General features: G+C 45.8%; 1 protein-coding gene across 2 annotated transcripts in view; it reads left to right on the top strand.

The window, feature by feature from the left end:
• The first annotated feature begins 203 nt into the window (after positions 1-203).
• The window catches only part of SLC1A2 (solute carrier family 1 member 2), a 132511-nt gene continuing 115352 nt past the window's right edge, over positions 204-17362 (top strand). Inside the window, exon 1 of one of the 2 annotated variants that reach the window (XM_029059466.2) lies at positions 204-741. In XM_029059466.2, the coding sequence (XP_028915299.1) occupies positions 725-741 (17 nt within the window). In that variant the 5' untranslated portion in view covers positions 204-724. Of the gene's footprint in view, positions 742-4589; positions 4663-17362 lie in introns of those variants that run through there. The other variant, XM_007658768.3, reaches the window with a different exon arrangement.

The following is a 17362-nucleotide window of genomic DNA, read 5'->3' on the forward strand; positions in this document are numbered from 1 at the left end:
GAGGGAGAAGGGAAGGGGATTTAAAGGAGTAACCACAGGCGGTGATGTCAGCCGGTGACTAAAATAGAGAGGGATAGAGACTGCAAATCCACAGCTCGGAGGCTAAAACCTTCCAATCCAGCCTCAGCCAACACCATGTCAGTGTGAAGTCAGCCCTCCTCCCCCCCCCCAGCACACACACACACACACACGCACACTGACACACACACACATCCACGCACGCACTCATACCCAGACACACACACTTATCCCACCACCACCACCACCACCATCACCACCAGCAGCACTCCAAGGGAGAGAAAGCAAAGGATCAAAGCCCAGGTGGCCACTGTCGTACTCTGCCATCCCGCTGAGCCTCCTGCCAGCCGGCATAGCGGCATTCTCCTTCTCTTTCTTCTCCTTTTTCTTCTCCTCTTCCTCCTCTTCCTCCTCCCCTGAAGACACTTCAGCCTCCAAGAATCTCCCCTGCAGCAGCAGCAGCAGCAGCAGCAGTAGAGGAGGAGGAGGAGGTGGTGGTGGAGGTGGGGGCCATCCGAAAAGCAGTGTCAAGGATCCTTGCCATTCGGAGTCCCGAGGATTATACACCCAGGAATCCTATGCTACTATTTAGACGCTAAAAGCGCTTATCTAAAGTGTGGGGGAAGAATCCCATTTGAGTACCACTGTGCACATACAAAAAATATCCCTTGGATTCTTGAGAAGAGGAAGGGGGAGTTTCGAGAGCATGGCATCTCCGGAAGGGTGAGGGGGGATTTTTCTCGCTTCCCTTGGGAAAGTGGGTGGGAGTGGGGGGGGGGGAGAGGGAGGGTGCCGGTTTGGTCCTTGTCTCTCCCGGTGGTTTTCCCTGGTGCGCCTCTTCCCGGTGTGTCTCCCTCCTCGCCCTCATCCCCCTCACCCCGTTACCCCCCCGCAGCCTGGGAGAGGAGTGGGTGGCAGGTCGAGCCGAACCGAACCGAGCCGAGCGTAGACAGGGGCAGAGGAGGAAAAGGAAGCGCTTTAGGGGATTTGCTTTCCCGGGGAAGCTTTTCTCTTTAACCCTCTCCTGCCGGCGGCGGGACAAAGGGAAGCTTCTTGGAAGCGGCGGACAAAGAAGCGGGGGGAGGGTGGGCGGGGAGAAGACGCTGGGAAGTTCCCGGCCGTGGGGAGAGCAAGGCCCCGGGCAGCGGGACGGCGAGGAGGGTCCGCTGGGGAAGCCGGCAGGGGAAAGGCTCGGGTGCCCAGGGAGCGGCCGGCCGGGGAGGCTCGGGGGAGGAGAGGACGGCCATCCCGGCGCGGGGGGCGTGCGGGGCTCCAACCCCGTGGGAACCGAAAAGCGGGAGACTCCCCGGACCGGCTCCGGGGCGGAGGGCGGAGGCGGCGGCCCGAGGGCCACGGCAGTCGGCCAGTATCCACCCCGCGGGGCGGACAGCCTCCTCGTTAGGATGATGATGATGATGGCATATGTTAAGGGCTTACTGGGTGCCAAGCACTGTTCTAATCGTCCGGCCTGCCGAGCGGCATTAGCGTGATCTGTCCGGGGCTGAGGGCTGGGAGCCGGCGGCCGGGGGCCGGGGGCCGGGGGCCGGGGGCCGGGGGCCGGGGAGGGCTGCGGCCTGGAGAGGGCTCGGGTCCCGGAGCGGGCAGAGCGGGGCGCAGCCCGCAGCGTGATGCTCCTCTCTCCAGCAGATGGTCCTCCACGCCCCCCGCCTCCCAACGCTCTTGGGAAACAGAGCCCAGGCCACCCCTCCCCCGCAGCCCGAGCATCGCCCCCAAACCGCCCCCGAGCAGATTATTATCGGCGAGATAATAATAATAATAATAAAGGTATTTGTTCATCGATTACTATGTGCCAAGCACTGTTCTAGGCGCTGGCTGGGGTAGAGGCAAGGTAATCGGGTTGTCCCACGTGGGGCTCAGGGTCTCCATCCCCATTTTACAGATGAGACAACCGAGGGCCAGAGAAGTTAAGTGGCTTGCCCCAGGTCACACAGCAGACAAGTGGCGGAGCCACGATTAGAACCCACGTCCTCTGACTCCCAAGCCCTTTCTCCTTCCACTAAGCCAGGCTGCTTCTCCTTCTTCTCACCTCATCTCAGGGAGATAATAATAATAATAATGTTGGTATTTGTTAAGCGCTTACTATGTGCCGAGCACTGTTCTAAGCGCTGGGGTAGACATAGGGGAATCAGGTTGTCCCACGTGGGGCTCACAGTCTTAATCCCCATTTTACAGATGAGGGAACTGAGGCACAGAGAAGTGAAGTGACTTGCCCACAGTCACACAGCCGATAAGTGGCAGAGCTGGGATTCGAACTCATGAGCCCTGACTCCAAAGCCCATGCTCTTTCCACTGAGCCACGCTGCAGATGTCATTGCTGCTTTCAGGCTCGGAGGACGGATTCGTTAGATGTCCTTGTAAACAGATCAATAGATTCTCCAGGGGAAAAGGGACCGAGGAAAAGAACCCTGTCCTCTCCCCATCCTGCCCCCGGTCCCCGACCCCGGTCCCTCGCTGAACCTCCCTAGTCGAGTCTCCCCGGGAAAGGCTGAGACAGGGGCAGGGGCAGGGCTGGGGTTTGGGAAGGACCCCAGGCAGATTGGGTTTCTGCCCCAGGTAGCCCCCTCTGGGCCCAGGGGAGCAGAGTTTGGGGTGCCATTCTGTTATGGGCACCTGGATGATTTCCATGGGAGAAAGAAACAAAGCATCGTTACTTAGGGAATGTGCTACATCCCAAACTGAGAGCTGGGGTTGGAAAAAAAAAGAAACAACTTTTGCAGAAATGGCTCTACTGGCCATAAAGTAGAAGCAGAAAGAAACACCCTGACCAAACCTCAGTCCCGAGCCTGGTGAGGGGGATTCCCCTGCTTCTTGACCAGCTTTGCTCCCAATCCTTTCCCCATGGTCAGAGCCCTGCCAACCACCAAGGTGGACAAGAGCTGATTTACAGAGAGTTGTTCAAGACCTCCTCTGAAAATTTTATTTAGCTGTGGGAAGAAGAGTCCTGAGAAAGCTAGGCAGGCCACTCTGGGGCCACAGGACTCTGTTGAACTGTAAAATAAAAATAAAAATAATCAATTCCACTCTTAACCTTTCTTTCCTACATCACCTTGCCCTACCCCATTCCTACACATACCTTCCAACAGTCATTTCTCGATCTAAAAAACAGAAAGTTCACTACTAAATCCAGGAGGGATGAGGTTCTGCTAGGCAAAGCTGAACTATATTGGTCCACAGGCATCGACTTTTCTGAGCCTTCAGGGCTTCCTGTTCATATTGGCTTAGATAGTGTTGCAGTGTAATTGCTGCGAGTGCTTAGAACAGTGCCTGGTACATAGCAAGTGCTAAACACTTACCATTAAAAGATGCATGTGGGGTTTCTGAAAGACTTCCTCCCTGTCCCCAAGGAGTTTTCATTTCAGAAGTGAAAGAGCAGAGGCAAATGGTGAACTTAAAGGCAAGGGGAGATAGCAGAAAGGATAAAAGAATGGCTAATTAATGGTTTCCCCCCATATTCAATCCCATCTCAGTCACTGGTGGCCTTTTGGATGTCTCAGGTTTCCTTCTCTGGATCAGGATGCAGAGTGTCACTTTCTTGGAAGATGGTATTTTGCATATTGCGTACACAGCATCTTGGGATCTTTTCACCATGTATTCTCTGTCACCTTGGCTAAACCCCTTGGATTTAAATCTCCATAGAAGAAAACCTCCAGTATAATTATTATGAGTGAAGGGTCTATGATGCTATAAAAGGATGGGAGTCGAAAGTAAAATGCGCTAGGCTTGAACTGAAGATGCAAATGAAAGTCATTGTTTTCCAGCAGGTCATTTCTATATGACTTTTACATCCCTATACATTATTGTAATGATGTCCTTGTACGTGAAGGATTTAGTGCCCTAGAGTCTCCAACTAGTCACTGAGTTATCTTTTTGGCAGAGCAACAGCAACCTCGGATAGCTGAGATTCCCTTTCCCTGTGTCCCCTGACATGGTTTGAATTACTGAGCAGCTTTTAGGCCTGTAGCTCCAATTGGAAAGCGATTATAAGTAGTTAAGGGGAGAAAGGTTAGCGTCATTTATTGACTTTACTTTGGTGAGCGCCCAGCTGCTGCAGGGAAAAGCACTTTAGAAATACAGTCTTGAGGGGAGTGGGGAGCAGTACAGTATTACCCAGATTTAGAAGCAGCGTGGCTCAGTGGAAAGAGCCTGGGCTTCGGAGTCAGAAGTCATGGGTTCGACTTCCGGCTCTGCCACTTGTCAGCTGTGTGACTGTGGGCAAGTCACTTAACTTCTCTGTGCCTCAGTTACCTCATCTGTAAAATGGGGATTAACTGTGAGCCTCCCGTGGGACAACCTAATTACCCTGTATTTACCCCAGCGCTTAGAACAGTGCTCTGCATATAGTAAGTGCTTAACAAATACCAACATAATTATTAGATTTTTTCCATTCTGTCTCCTGTTGGGGCCCCAGGAACTGAAGGAAAGTCTCCATGGATAGATGGTGGAATGGTCCACCTGCCCTAGGAGATCGAAAGTGTAGTCATTAGAGTTGTTCTTCCATTTGAAGATGATGCTTCTGAGGGTGAAACTGCATCCATGAGGATGGGTGTCTTGGAGAGAGAATCCGTTACACACTTTGTCCCTGACAGTGGAGTAGTGTGCCTTTTCTGGGCCCTGGCCATTCAGGTGAGCATTGCTTAAACATGAGTGGTTAAGAGGGGAGAGATATGCCTTTCAACAGCAGGACAGTTGCTTTTGCAGTAGTGGTGATGATTTGCACTGAACCATTCACACTCTCTCTCACCCAAGACCCCTCTGGTCCCAGGAGCAAGCATAGCAAGATAGCTGGAAGGGGGAATAGAAATTAGTCTGTTCTCACAGAACAGACTATGTCTTGAGACCTCAACTGCAATGAATACTTTTGTGCCCTCATTTATTCGGTAAGCCAACTCCAAGTATGATTCTCAGAGTAATCTATTAAAGGTCAAAGGGATCTTTTTGGTTTGTTTTTTTTGTGAAAGTGTGAAAAGCAAAATATAAGGAAAACCCCTAAAGCATAACAACACAGTTCACTTGCATTTTGCTTCTACTGATGTTTCATTTCTAGTTTTTTAACTCTCACTTGTAAAAAATATCCCGCTTTTGGCAACATAAGTATTAACTGATATTCAGAAAAGCCATTTCATATATCGGTATAAATCTCCTACAAAAGTTCTAGACAAGATCTTTTAGAATCTTCTGCACTTTTTTCCACCAAAATAATAGGTCCAAAGGAAATCTGTGAAATACAAAAGACATATGACACAGGGTATAAAACAAGTAGTAAATGATCTTTGCAATTTACCGTTTAAATAAATTGTATTTTGTTTGCTCTAGATTCAGTTAATCTAGAATTAAACCACAGACTACTATGTAAGCCTAAGATATATGTTGTAAGGGAGCTCAATATAAGGGGGGTATATCTGCATTATACACAAGAAAATACACACACACTCACACACACACTCATGCAGATTCTAATTTTTTCATCCTGTAGCCCAACACACATCTTCCTTTTGATGGTTATCTTTTTTGTTGGATTTTCTTTCGTTGCTTGGTCAGAGATCATTTAAAATTGCGACACTAGCAGGCGGAAGCTTCATTTTCAATATCAAGTTCAAGTTTTGTTTGCTTTTGATTCACTCTTCTGGCAGATTGCTAAACCTAACCAAGCACAGAGCACCTTCTTTCACAATCAGCATTCTCTTTATTCCCTGAATCTCTTGATGGAAGCAGAAAAGAATGTTTCATAGAAAGGGTTTTCAAAATAAGAATCTCTCCTTTTCTTTATTTCTCTATCATTTTAAGTGCCAAGATCTTGGAAATGAATTAATTAAAGGAGCATTTAAAAATATCACACAGTTCTACATCCAGCAGCATTGTTATTGATAAGAGGCAGAGGGAATGCATACTTGTCAATTGATTTGAAGTGAACCAAGATTTCATTAAAATTGTGTCTACTTGTTTTATGATAACTACTGGAGAGAATGCCCCAGCCCCAACATCAATCAATCATATTCATTGAGTGCTTACTGTGTGTACAGCACTGTACTAAGCAATTGGGAGAGTACAATATAACAGATTTGGTAGGTGCGTTCCCTGCCCATTAGGAACTTAGAGTCTAGAGAGGATCTACTGTTTTTATTCATGTTGAGCCATTTTCCCAGGGTCAAATCCCAAGGAATTGTTCAGGTGAACAGAATACATCTGTGACCTCTAGCAATCCTTTTGTGGCCGTAGATAGTAGCTGTTGAACAGAACAGCAAAGACATGGCAAAACAGGACAGGGACAGGAAGGAACAAAACCACCAAATGCATTTGAACTTGAGAAAGGCATTTGAGCTGAAGAATGTTGTTTCCCATGTTGGAATTAGGACAGGATCTTGTGCAAGATTGCAAAATTTTACACTTGAGAAAAATACTTGGAGACTTTTATCAACCATGGTTTTACTTAGCCCTGGATAATTTTATTACAACATGCATTTACAAGCCCACTAGTGAATAGCTGTGCCAAATGGTGGGGGCAATGACTTAATGTCATAGGGGCAATGGCAGGAGCTGTGGTGGCTGGAGAGGATGGAGGAAGCAGATGGGGAGGGGAGATGGCAACTGGTGGAGATGAGAGAGAGAGGGGAGAATCCACTTGGTAGTGGAAGGAGTCATGGTTAGGGAGACAACGGAAGAGAATTAACTCTGAGGAGTCTCACGGAGGCAAAGCAGAAGGACCCCAAATACCCCAAGTTCCACCATTGACTAATTATTATTATTAGTATTATTACTACCAGTGTGCAAGCTAGCAGCTGGGAGTCAGTATCTCCACCTTTCCCCTGGCTTTCCAAGATGAGGATCCTCCTTGAGCAGCGGTTGCTACTTAGGATTTTCCTGGGTCAATCTTTCAGGATGCCAGACAGGTCTGAAATACTTACCATGAGTGGAAGTTTCTAATAACCCCAAGACTTTGGCTACAGAAATGTTATGGTTAATTAAAACTAATTTTCGGCGCTTGAGAGGAAAATTTTTCTATGAATCAAAGTTCTTTTGGATGGCATAGTCTCCACCTTATCATAGGCCTCATTCCACCTTATTTTTTCTTAACTGTCTTTGCTCACAGATCATAGGGATGAGTTCTCTGATGGTAACAAGAGGCCAATTCCATTTGCTAATATAAGTGGCCCTGATTTGGAGGTCTAAAATGCTCCCATTACTGTAAGGCTTTTGTCATGTCACTTAGAAGGCAAATCGCTCTTCCAAAATTCAGCTTCAGGGGCTATTTAAGAATGTACATGGGTCTTAAAAGCATAATGTATCGGGTACCCTCCTAAGTATTCAACTGATTTATGGGATTATCTGTTGCTGTGAGATCACAGTCGCCTGATTTCATTTTGTTTTTCACATCTATCCGCCTTACTGAGGTTGAATTTTTAAAGGGGTTATCTCTGTCACCAAATTAACAGCATATGCACACCCAAAGGAGATGGGCTTTCTTGATAAGGGTAGCCTGATTTCCAAGAATTGAAAAAGAGAAACATTTTTTTTCCCTTTCCCAACAGGTGGCAGTAAATGCTAACATTTTCTCTTTTTAGATCAAGGGCTTGCCTTTGTATATTCAAAGCACATCTATTTTCAGTCAATTTTGTAGCACCCACTGGAAATTTTTTGTTTTTCTATTCAGTTTCAGAGCTTTCTGCTTTCATTAGTTTAAAGAATGGACAATCTCTTGGTATTTGCATGACTGTTAATTTAAGCACCACCATGTTTATAATTAATAGAGTTTAAAATATGGACAATCTCTTGGTATTTGCATGATTATCAATTTAAGCATCACCACCTTAGCCTTTGATGGAATGACATTGGTTTTATATTATAGCTTTAGTTTTATGCATATGCTGGGAGCTCACTTTATGTGTTTTTGGTGTTCTTGTGCCCTTCATTAAAATCTATTTAAATTTAACAAGCAGACCACAAAAGAAGCAAAATACTAATGGAAATCAAATCTGGGAGAGGAAGAAGTGCAAGAAGGTTGTCTTCCTAAGGAAAATATTTTGACAAAGACTTCAAGAGAAAACTATAAACAGGATAGAGATGGTCACCAAAGTAACCTAGAGCTATATGCTATTCTGAAACTCAAATAGGAACATTTCATTAGGTGAAAACTGGGAGATGAGTACAAAGCCCAAGTTTGCAGGAATGAAAGCAGGAAAGTCATATTGAAAAAAAAAGAGGCCATTTTCATGGGACTTAAAAGATAGAAAACGAATTTAAATGCATCAGATACGAAGAGAATGCCAAGAAAAACATTTTATCCTTTTTCTTTTGGATCTCTATCTTTGGTTTTTTCACAATCCAGGACAATTGGGATCAGATGTCATGTGCCATCTGTGATAACAGATAAATTGGGTAGGGAAGGAGAAGACTAAAGCTTGTATTTAATAGGTGACTAAGTTCAAATAAGCAAGCCCAGCAGCAATAGCACTAGAATATTAGAGGGTTGACGGAACAATTAACTGTTTTGTATTATGTCTGGGGGATGGGAAGGACTCCCGCAAACATGAAAGAGGCAACTGAAGGAACAATTTTTAAGCAACACATAAAGAACAACTGAGAAAGCCATGCTGGAAGATTTGTCCAGTTAATTTGGAGGGTCCCAGAATTTTACATATATTTGGACTTTAAAAATTTGCACCTTGCAGTCAGATAATCCTAACGCCGAATGTGTAAAATAAATTTAGTCACCTACTGTGGCTATATTCAGCACAATATTCACTGTATAACATACAGGAATTTAGTCCTTTAAGTTATAATGAAGGGAGGCATAGTGGAGTTTGGTTGGATTGTCTTCTCCCTCTCTCATTGTGTTCCAAACACCCATCAGAACCCAGGGCCAACATAAATAGGCATCTTAGTGCTCACATCGAAAGAGAAAATTTGGGCTACCCACCAGAGCTCTTTATCGAGGCATATTGGCAGTCATGAGAGAGCCACTCCTTTGACTGTGGGACAGGGACTTCGAGCCAACTTTCTAGTATCATCCCCCAGTGCTTAGTACAGTGTTTGGAATCTAGTAAGCACTTAAAAATATCATTGTTGCTATTATTAGGGAAAGGAGAGGATAGATAGAGGATGGAGACTTCTAGACGATAAGCTGTCTCTAACCTGTAAATCCAGTGTTGGCAGAGAATGTGTTTACCAACTTGTTGTATTGTACTCTTCCAGGTGATTAGTAGAGTGCTCTGCCCATAGTAAATGCTCAATAAATACTATTGATTGTTTGATTTAAAGAAGGGATCTACCTGCCACTAAAGTAATTCAGCCCTCTGGACTTCCCTTTTCCTGGATTGGGACTGAGATTCTTTGGTTGGTGGTCAAATGGGAAAGGGAGAGCCTTGAGAAGTTTAATCCCCTCAGCTCTGGGTTGGCCTGAAATGACAGTTGTTCTGACCCTTCAGCTGTTCATTCTGGGCTGCGGCCCAGGACACCGTCCCTCTTGGTTATGGTCCTGAGCCTCAGGCTGCTGTGGAAACTCCATTCTGCTCCTCCTTCCTCTGAGGGGAGGTGGAAGCAACAGACAGTCATTCATTCGATCTTGTTTATTAAGTGCTTACTGTGTGTAGAGCAGTCCACTTCCTTGTCTTGATCTCTATACCTAGAGACAAAAATCTCTGAGGGCAAGTTGTACCTGGGGATCCAGGGATGAAATCAGAACTGTCCTCTAAAACTGAGTCTATCATGGCTCTATCCTAATTTCCTCAGATGGAGTGATGGATTGTCTAGATGGATAAAGCAAGTCAAGCCAAACTGAGACTTCTGTTGGCCTTGGGCACTGTCAAAAATAGGGACATCTTTCATGATTAAGATGGAAGTGTAATCTGGAAGCAAAGGGATGAAATAGACCTTTTTTTTTTAAGAGAAGCAGCATGGCCTAGTGACGAAAGCACAAGCCTGGCTTCTAATACTGGCTCTACCGATTGTCTGCTGGGTGACCTTGGACAAGTCACTTTCTTCTCTGTGCCTCAGTTTCCTCATCTGTAAAATGGGGACTACTAAGACTTTGAACCCCATGCGGGTGGGACAAAGTGTCTAACCTGATTATCTTGTATCTACCCCAGCACTTAGTACAGTCTCTGGCACATAGTAAGTAATTTATGAAAGCCATTAAAAAATCCATTGAAAATCTTCTTAAAATTGGTACCATCTTCTTTCCCACAACACTTTTACTCTCCTTATTGTCATCATGGGGAAACTAACATATAGTGAGGAGAACTGAAAAGCAAGAAAGGGCCCGGGGGTGGGGCCAGCTAAGGCATTATGGGATAGTAGCCTGACCACCTTATGAGTCTCATTGGAAAGGATGGCCTCCCTTCTTTTCCCTCCTATCTTTCCCACATAACCTCCTCTTTCCATTTGTGCTCTTACCTCCTACTCTTCTTTCCCCTTTGTAAGCTCCTTGAGGGCTGGGATTGGGCCTACTAACTTAATTTTACTGTCCCAAGTGCTAATCCAATATGCTGCACAGAATGTGTGCTCAGGAAATGCTATAGATCTATTGTTTGGTTCCTTCCCCATTCTCCTTTCCATGATCTCTCCCATTTGCTCATTTCCCCCTTTCTCTTCCTGCTTTTTATGACACTGCCCAGTATGGGGACACTAGTCAGAGCCAGAGGGGAAGACAGGTGGTGCGGACTGGTGGGTCACTCTGGGAGGATCTTACACTTATGTGGCTGACTTAGGCTCAGGCACCTGAACCCCATGGGGGCATTTCGCTGGAGTTCCACTCATTGGCCAAGACTCTTGGTGTGGGCTCCAGGGTTATCTACAATGCTGCCAGAAGGCAGTATGGTCTGTGAGAGACAGTATGGGCTGTGGGAGGCAGTGTGAGTGTTTGTGGAAGTCAGTGTGGTGTGTGGAAGGCAGTGAGGGCTGTGAGAGGCAGTTTGGTGGGTGAGAGGCAGTGGGTAGGGTGCGGGAGGCAGTAGGGTGTAGTCTGGAAGAGGGCTGCTCTGGAAGCCGAAGGACTTGAGTTCATTTCTGAGCTCTGCTACCAATCTGCTGTGTAACCTTGGACAGGTCACTTAACCTCTCTTTACCTCAGTTTCTTCCTCTGAAAAGTGGGGATAATAATACCTGGCCCTGTATCCTACCTCGCAACTTGTCATGAGGGCAAATTTGAGGTTAGTAATGTGAAAGTGCTAAATAAAGGCTCAGGTATCATTATCAGTGCTTAGTAGCGCTCAAACATTTAGTACATTATTCCACACACAGTAAGTGGTCAATCAATACCATTGGTTGATAGAAGGAGTTAAGTGCTGTACAACATAAACTAGGGGGAAGGAGGGATAAAGATTTAAGGGCTGAACTTCTACTCCCTAATTCCCTCTGTCCACCTCCAAGATTGGCAGGGACCAAGATTCACTCAGTGCACCTTTTAATCCAGTGACTCCTCTGCTGATGGCACTTAGACACCTCTCACTCTCTTCTTTTCTCCTGGCAGCACATAGGCACCTCTAGAAAATGACAACTGTGGCATTTACTGAAGTTTTCATCTAAATGTCTAACAGCCATTTCAGTAACTTCTGATTCCTCAGGGTGATGAGGGTTCAGCCAAGCCAAGCCAATCATTCAGTCATATTTATTGAACACTTACTGTGTGCAGAACACTGTACTAGGCACTTATGGTATTTGCTAAATGCTTACTATGTGTCAGGCACTGCTCTAATCGCTGGGGTAGGTATATGATACTTGGGTGGAATACAGTCCCTGTCCCACATGGGGTTCACAGATGAGGACACTAAGACACAGAGAAGTTAAGTGACTTGCCCAAGGTCACACAACAGACAAGTGGAGTAGAACCCATGACCTTCTGATTTCCAGGCCCGAGCTCTACCCACTAGGCTATGTTGCTTCTCCCGTTTGTAGGTTTCATTTGTTGTTATTTGGAAAATAGATCATTTAATAAGCCGGTCACTTGTTTGTCATGGTCAGTCACTTAATACACTCTGGGTACCTGGAAGATGTTTGAAACACCCCAACCTGAAGTAATTTTAAAGTGTAATGAAGTTATTCTAGATGGGTCAGTAGATACTTCTTTCTCAGAATGATGGAGGAAGTAAAGACATCTTGGATACATTTTCAGTTAATAGCAAAGCTGAGTTTCACAGGCCATTTCCATGCTTTGAGCTTTGTTCAGTTGAAGCTGTTGCTTAGAAAACTGATTAAAGTAGACTCATTATGTGCTGACAGGAAAACACTAATTACTTTTGGTATTTTAGAACTGTTGCTAGATTCTTAACCCCTGATGATTTCAGCCAGTCATAACAGATTTCCAATATTCCAACCTCAGATCTCTGGGAATTTTAACTGCATGATCCAAGTTGATTAATCAAAAAATTGAGAAGCCCCAAAATATAGCATCCTAAATGTCTGCATTATTGAATTATGTGGGCTGAATGATGGGGACATGTTCCTGGGGTATCTTCAGGTCTCTTAGTGATTCAGAGCATTGTAGTGTCACAAGGAACCTCAAGAGATCATTTAGTCCCTCTGTCTAAGGAGGACTTGTTCTGAATCACTCCAGAAGCACAATCTTCACCAGCCCTAGTCAGAGCCTCTTGAGCCAGTCACAGTCCACTGTCCTGGGAGGGAAGAGGAGGGGACCCTCCGACACTCATGACCTCAGAGCCATTTACAGCACATTCCTCTTTCCTCCATTTTCTTCCCTCCTACTCTGAACTTCTGGGGGGAAGTCAAGCCCCTGTTAGGGTGGGCTAAAGTGTGCCCAGAGGCATAGCTACACAAAGAAGATGGGGGCAGGGGTGGGGTTGGGAGAGCAGAGAAAGGATGAAGGAAAACTTTAGCTTTTGACCTCATGGAGCTCACAGAGCCCAGAGTTTCAGGCTCACAGAGCTCTATTGTCTGGAAGAAAGCAGTGTGGCCCAGTGGAAAGAGGACAGAACTGGGAGTCAGGAGATTTGGATTGTAATATAGGCTCAACCACTTGCCTACAGTTTGACCTTGGGCAAATCTTGGGAAGCAGCGTGGCTCAGTGGAAAAGAGCCTGGGCTTCGGAGTCAGAGGTCATGAGTTCGACTCCCGGCTCTGCCACTTTTCAGCTGTGTGACTGTGGGCAAGTCACTTAACTTCTCTGTGCCTCAGTTCCCTCATCTGTAAAATGGGGATTAACTGTGAGCCTCACGTGGGACAACCCGATTACCCTGTATCTCCCCCAGCGCTTAGAACAGTGCTCTGCACATAGTAAGCGCTTAACAAATACCAACATTATTATTATTATTATTAAATCGCTTGACTTTTCTGTGCCTTGGTTTCCTCATGTGTAAAATGGAGATTTAATACCCACTTTCCCTCCCTCTCAGACCAGAGTCCCATGTGGGAAAGGGGCTTCATCTTATCTGTTGGAGTTGTATCTAACCCAATGCTTGGCACATAATAAGTGCTCAATAAGTACCAAAATTATTATTATTGTTATTATTACCATGATCCATTTATAACCTCTGCTGTAGTGCCTTGTGGAGCTGCCCAACCCTTTAGAGAAAAAACTTCTTCATATCCAACCTAAACTCCCCATCATACAATAGAAACCCATCATCCCTCATCCTCCCTCAAAAATGCAGGTTTACTGTGTGATGGTAGCCAAAAAAACACCAACAAAACTTGGGACATTAGCAGCAATGGCTAGTCCAGTGGCCTGTACACTGGGTTGATGATGATGAAGGCTAAACAGAGCCAAACAAAGCCCATAAAACTAATGGGGGTTTTCACCTCAAATATTGGTGTCTGCTGAATGCTGCATCTTACTAAGGACATCGTCAAGCTGGAAAAGATGTAAAGAAAGACCAAATAGATGTGCAGTGAGTGGAACTTCTTCCATTTGAGGATACGGGTTGGTTCTCCTAAAGCTAGGGAGTTGCATTCTTGAAGAGACTTATGTTAAGGAGAAATTGTGCTATAACAATGCCTGCTTCGACTGTTGCTTCCTAATGCTTGGGAAGCAGTGTGGCCTAGGGGATAAAGCTCAAGCCTGGGAGTCAGAAGACCTTTGTTCTAATCCCAGCTCTGCCACTTGGCTGCTGTATGACCTAGAGCAAATCACAATTTCTCATTCATTAGTTTTCTTAACTGCAAAAGCAAGATGAAATACCTGTACTCCTGCCTATTTAGACTGAGCCCTGTTTGGGACAGGACTATGTCTGATCTGATTAACTTGTATCTACCCCAGTGCTTAGAACAGTCGTTGACATATAGTAAGCAGTTAACAAATTTACATTAAAAAAAAAAGAACATAAACATGTTCAGGCAAATATGTGTTTTTGGAAGAGTGCAACCAAATTCCATAACAGTTTTCCATCCAAAAGATGGTGAAATACACATTACAGGAGAAGCGTTGGTGCCGGTTATTGGAGCTGAAGGACGAGCCTCCATCCTGAGACTCGGAACCTTTGCAGAGGAGTTAATTATAGTGCTACTGGCATGACCAGTGCCATTCGTGCTCTCAATCCTCCCAGTCATGGTCCCTCTGGAGCTGGGGGTATAAGAGGACACACCATAGTTTGAAAAGATTAGAATTATTTTTGTCTTGTCTTTCCAGACAAAGGGGAAAGAGGGTGGGGCATGATTGAAGTCTAAAAATTCATGGAAGGAGTGGACAAGGTGAACATAGAATTGTTGCTCTCCAAATTTCTCTATACCTGGATGGGGGTAGGGGTAGGGACATTTATTGAAGCTTGAAGGTGGTAGGTTCCAAAAAAAAAAAACCCAACACACTGCTTTCCTCAGTGGTGGTAGGGGATTTGCATTACCATAGGAAGTTGTGTTCAATCAGTTAATCAGTGGTATCAATTGAGTGCTTGCTATGTGCAGAGAACTGTACTAAATGCTTGGGAGAGTACAATGTAACAGAATTGGCAGACACATTACCTGACCACAAGGAGCTTACAGTCTAGATGTCCTGGAAGAAAATAACAGTATGCTTAAAGGTTGGGTTACATTAATGGAAGAGAGGTCCATAATAGATCATTAGAGGGAAAAGATAGGGATGTTGGATGGTACATCTCTAATGAGGCAGTTGGGTGCTCAGGATGACAACCGTCCTTCGACACCAAAGTTGGAGACAGAGTACTGAGTTGGATGGGTTGTTGATTTAACCCAGTTTGGAACAGCTTATGATATTATGTCCTATATTCAGAGGAAGAGAAAAAAACAACTTCTGTCTTCTTTCACTTACCAGTGGTCATTGAAATCCTCCTTAATTTGTTCTCTAGACTGTATACCTGGGTATCTTTAGTCTTTCCTTATTGCACCTGTATTTCAACCTCTGAACTATTTTTTTTTCCGTTTCTTTGACAAAGTTAATGAAGGGAAGAGATTGGGTAGAGGAAGGGCAGGGCAGAACAGCATTGGATTGCTGCAGAGGTTCAAAGGGGTTTCAGCCCTGGACTCTAAGATAAAGGGAATCAGCACTAGACCCCTTCCTAACCCCTAGCAACATCTCCCAACATGGCTGCTTGAAACATGAAGAAAATATCCTAAATCATCTGTTTTTAGATGGTCACTGCACACGTGCAGTAAGGGAGGGGGAAGGGAGCAGGAGTTGCAGATCCCATTCCCAGACAGGGCTGTGCTTGCAGTTAAAATTTTTCTTATCTATAAAGGAGAAGACGGCTGATGAAAGAGAAAGGAATGGGTGGGTTGTGGTGAGGGAGGGAGTGATGGGGTGCGAAGGGCAAGGAGGAAGGAGCCAGGGGAGTGGGACTGTGTGGGATTGCATACTCGGAGCCAAGCCTCCGGTCCTCCAGTGCTGCCCTGGCTCTTCTGCAGTTCTGCGACCACCTCCCCATATCTTCCCAGTTGAGCACAGCCCCAGGGGCTGATCCACCTCTGCCTACCACGTCCGAAGCTTTTCCATAGCTGACTGGTAGAGGGGATGTTGCTCTTTAAGGGGCTTAGCCCTGGTGTGGGGCAGTAAGGGGATGGGCAGCTTAAGAGAGGAGCCTGCACATTCTGGACCCACAGGAGAGGTATGACTGGGTTGCCCTCTGCTTTCCCCTCCTCACCCTGTGTTCCTATAATGTCTGCTGGGGAGGGGAGAAGCCCTGGTTGGAGGGGGATGAGAGTAGGTACTATAACAGCCACAGAGCCTAGGCCGCTGGAGGAGCAGAAACCAAAGTTCTGGGTCTGGCTGTGCTCAGGAAAGCAGTGTCCTTCCGAGCTGCTCTGGCCACCCCTCGCTTCACTGGCCAAGTGGATAGAGCATGAGCCTGGGAATCCAAAGGACCTGGGTTCTAACCTGGATCTGCCACTTGTCTGCTGTGTGGCCATAGACAAGTCACTTAACATCTCTGTGCTCCGGTTTCCTCATTTGTAAAATGGGGATTAAGCCTGTGAACCCCATATGGGGCAGGGACTGTGTCCAACCTGATTAGCTCATATCTACCCCAGTGTTAAGAACAGTACCTGGCACATAATAAGCACTTAACAAATACCATTATTATTATTGTTATTATTTATGTGCTTTCACTGCACTAGGCCTGCCTGGGTGCCACGCAGGTGGCTGGCTGGGTCTCTGAACCAATCAGCCTGGCCTGGCGCTGTGAGGGCCTGAATCCTGGGTTGTGGATGGGTCACATGAGCAGGAATCACCAAGAATTGATGGTTGGGACACTCGTGGGACACAAGGGAGGAGGGAGGGGGCTAGGGCTAGGGAACATGGGGAGAGGGCTGGCTAGTGAGGCATGGTGCTACAGAAAGATGATGGTGTTGGTTAAGCAGTTACTACGTGTCAAGCCCTTTTCTGAGCTCTGGGGTAGATACAAGCTAATCAGGTTGGACACAGTCCCTGTCTCACATGGGGCTCACAACCTTAATCCCCATTTTACAGATGAGGTAACTGAGTCACAGAGAAGTTAAAAGATTTGCCTAAGGTCACACAGCAGACAAGTGGTGGAATAGGGATTAGAACCCAGGTCTTTCTGATTACCAGGCTCATACTCTCTCCACTAGGCCATGCTACTTCCCTGTTATTGTTCATGCTATGTATGAAGGAATCTGCATCACACCATCAAGTTAGTGGCCTTTATAAGACTTTTTAGCTCAGAGCTGCAGCTTTGGTTAATCCAGCCCTGGGCTAGGGGAGCAGACAGCCTGGAACTAATTAGAGGACTCAGCCTCTTTAAATTTGCTAGCCACCCTCATCTTTTGCACTTGGCTTTGCTTCTTTTTAGACTTCATCCCAGAAATTTCCACTGTAACCACCCTTAACAGCGTGGTCTGAATAAATTACCGTCATAAATGTAACACATTTAAGGCCCTATTTTGAAAATTGCCTTCTCAGATATTC

The sequence above is a fragment of the Ornithorhynchus anatinus genome, chromosome 3 (assembly GCF_004115215.2).
Source record: "Ornithorhynchus anatinus isolate Pmale09 chromosome 3, mOrnAna1.pri.v4, whole genome shotgun sequence".
NCBI lineage: Eukaryota > Metazoa > Chordata > Mammalia > Monotremata > Ornithorhynchidae > Ornithorhynchus > Ornithorhynchus anatinus.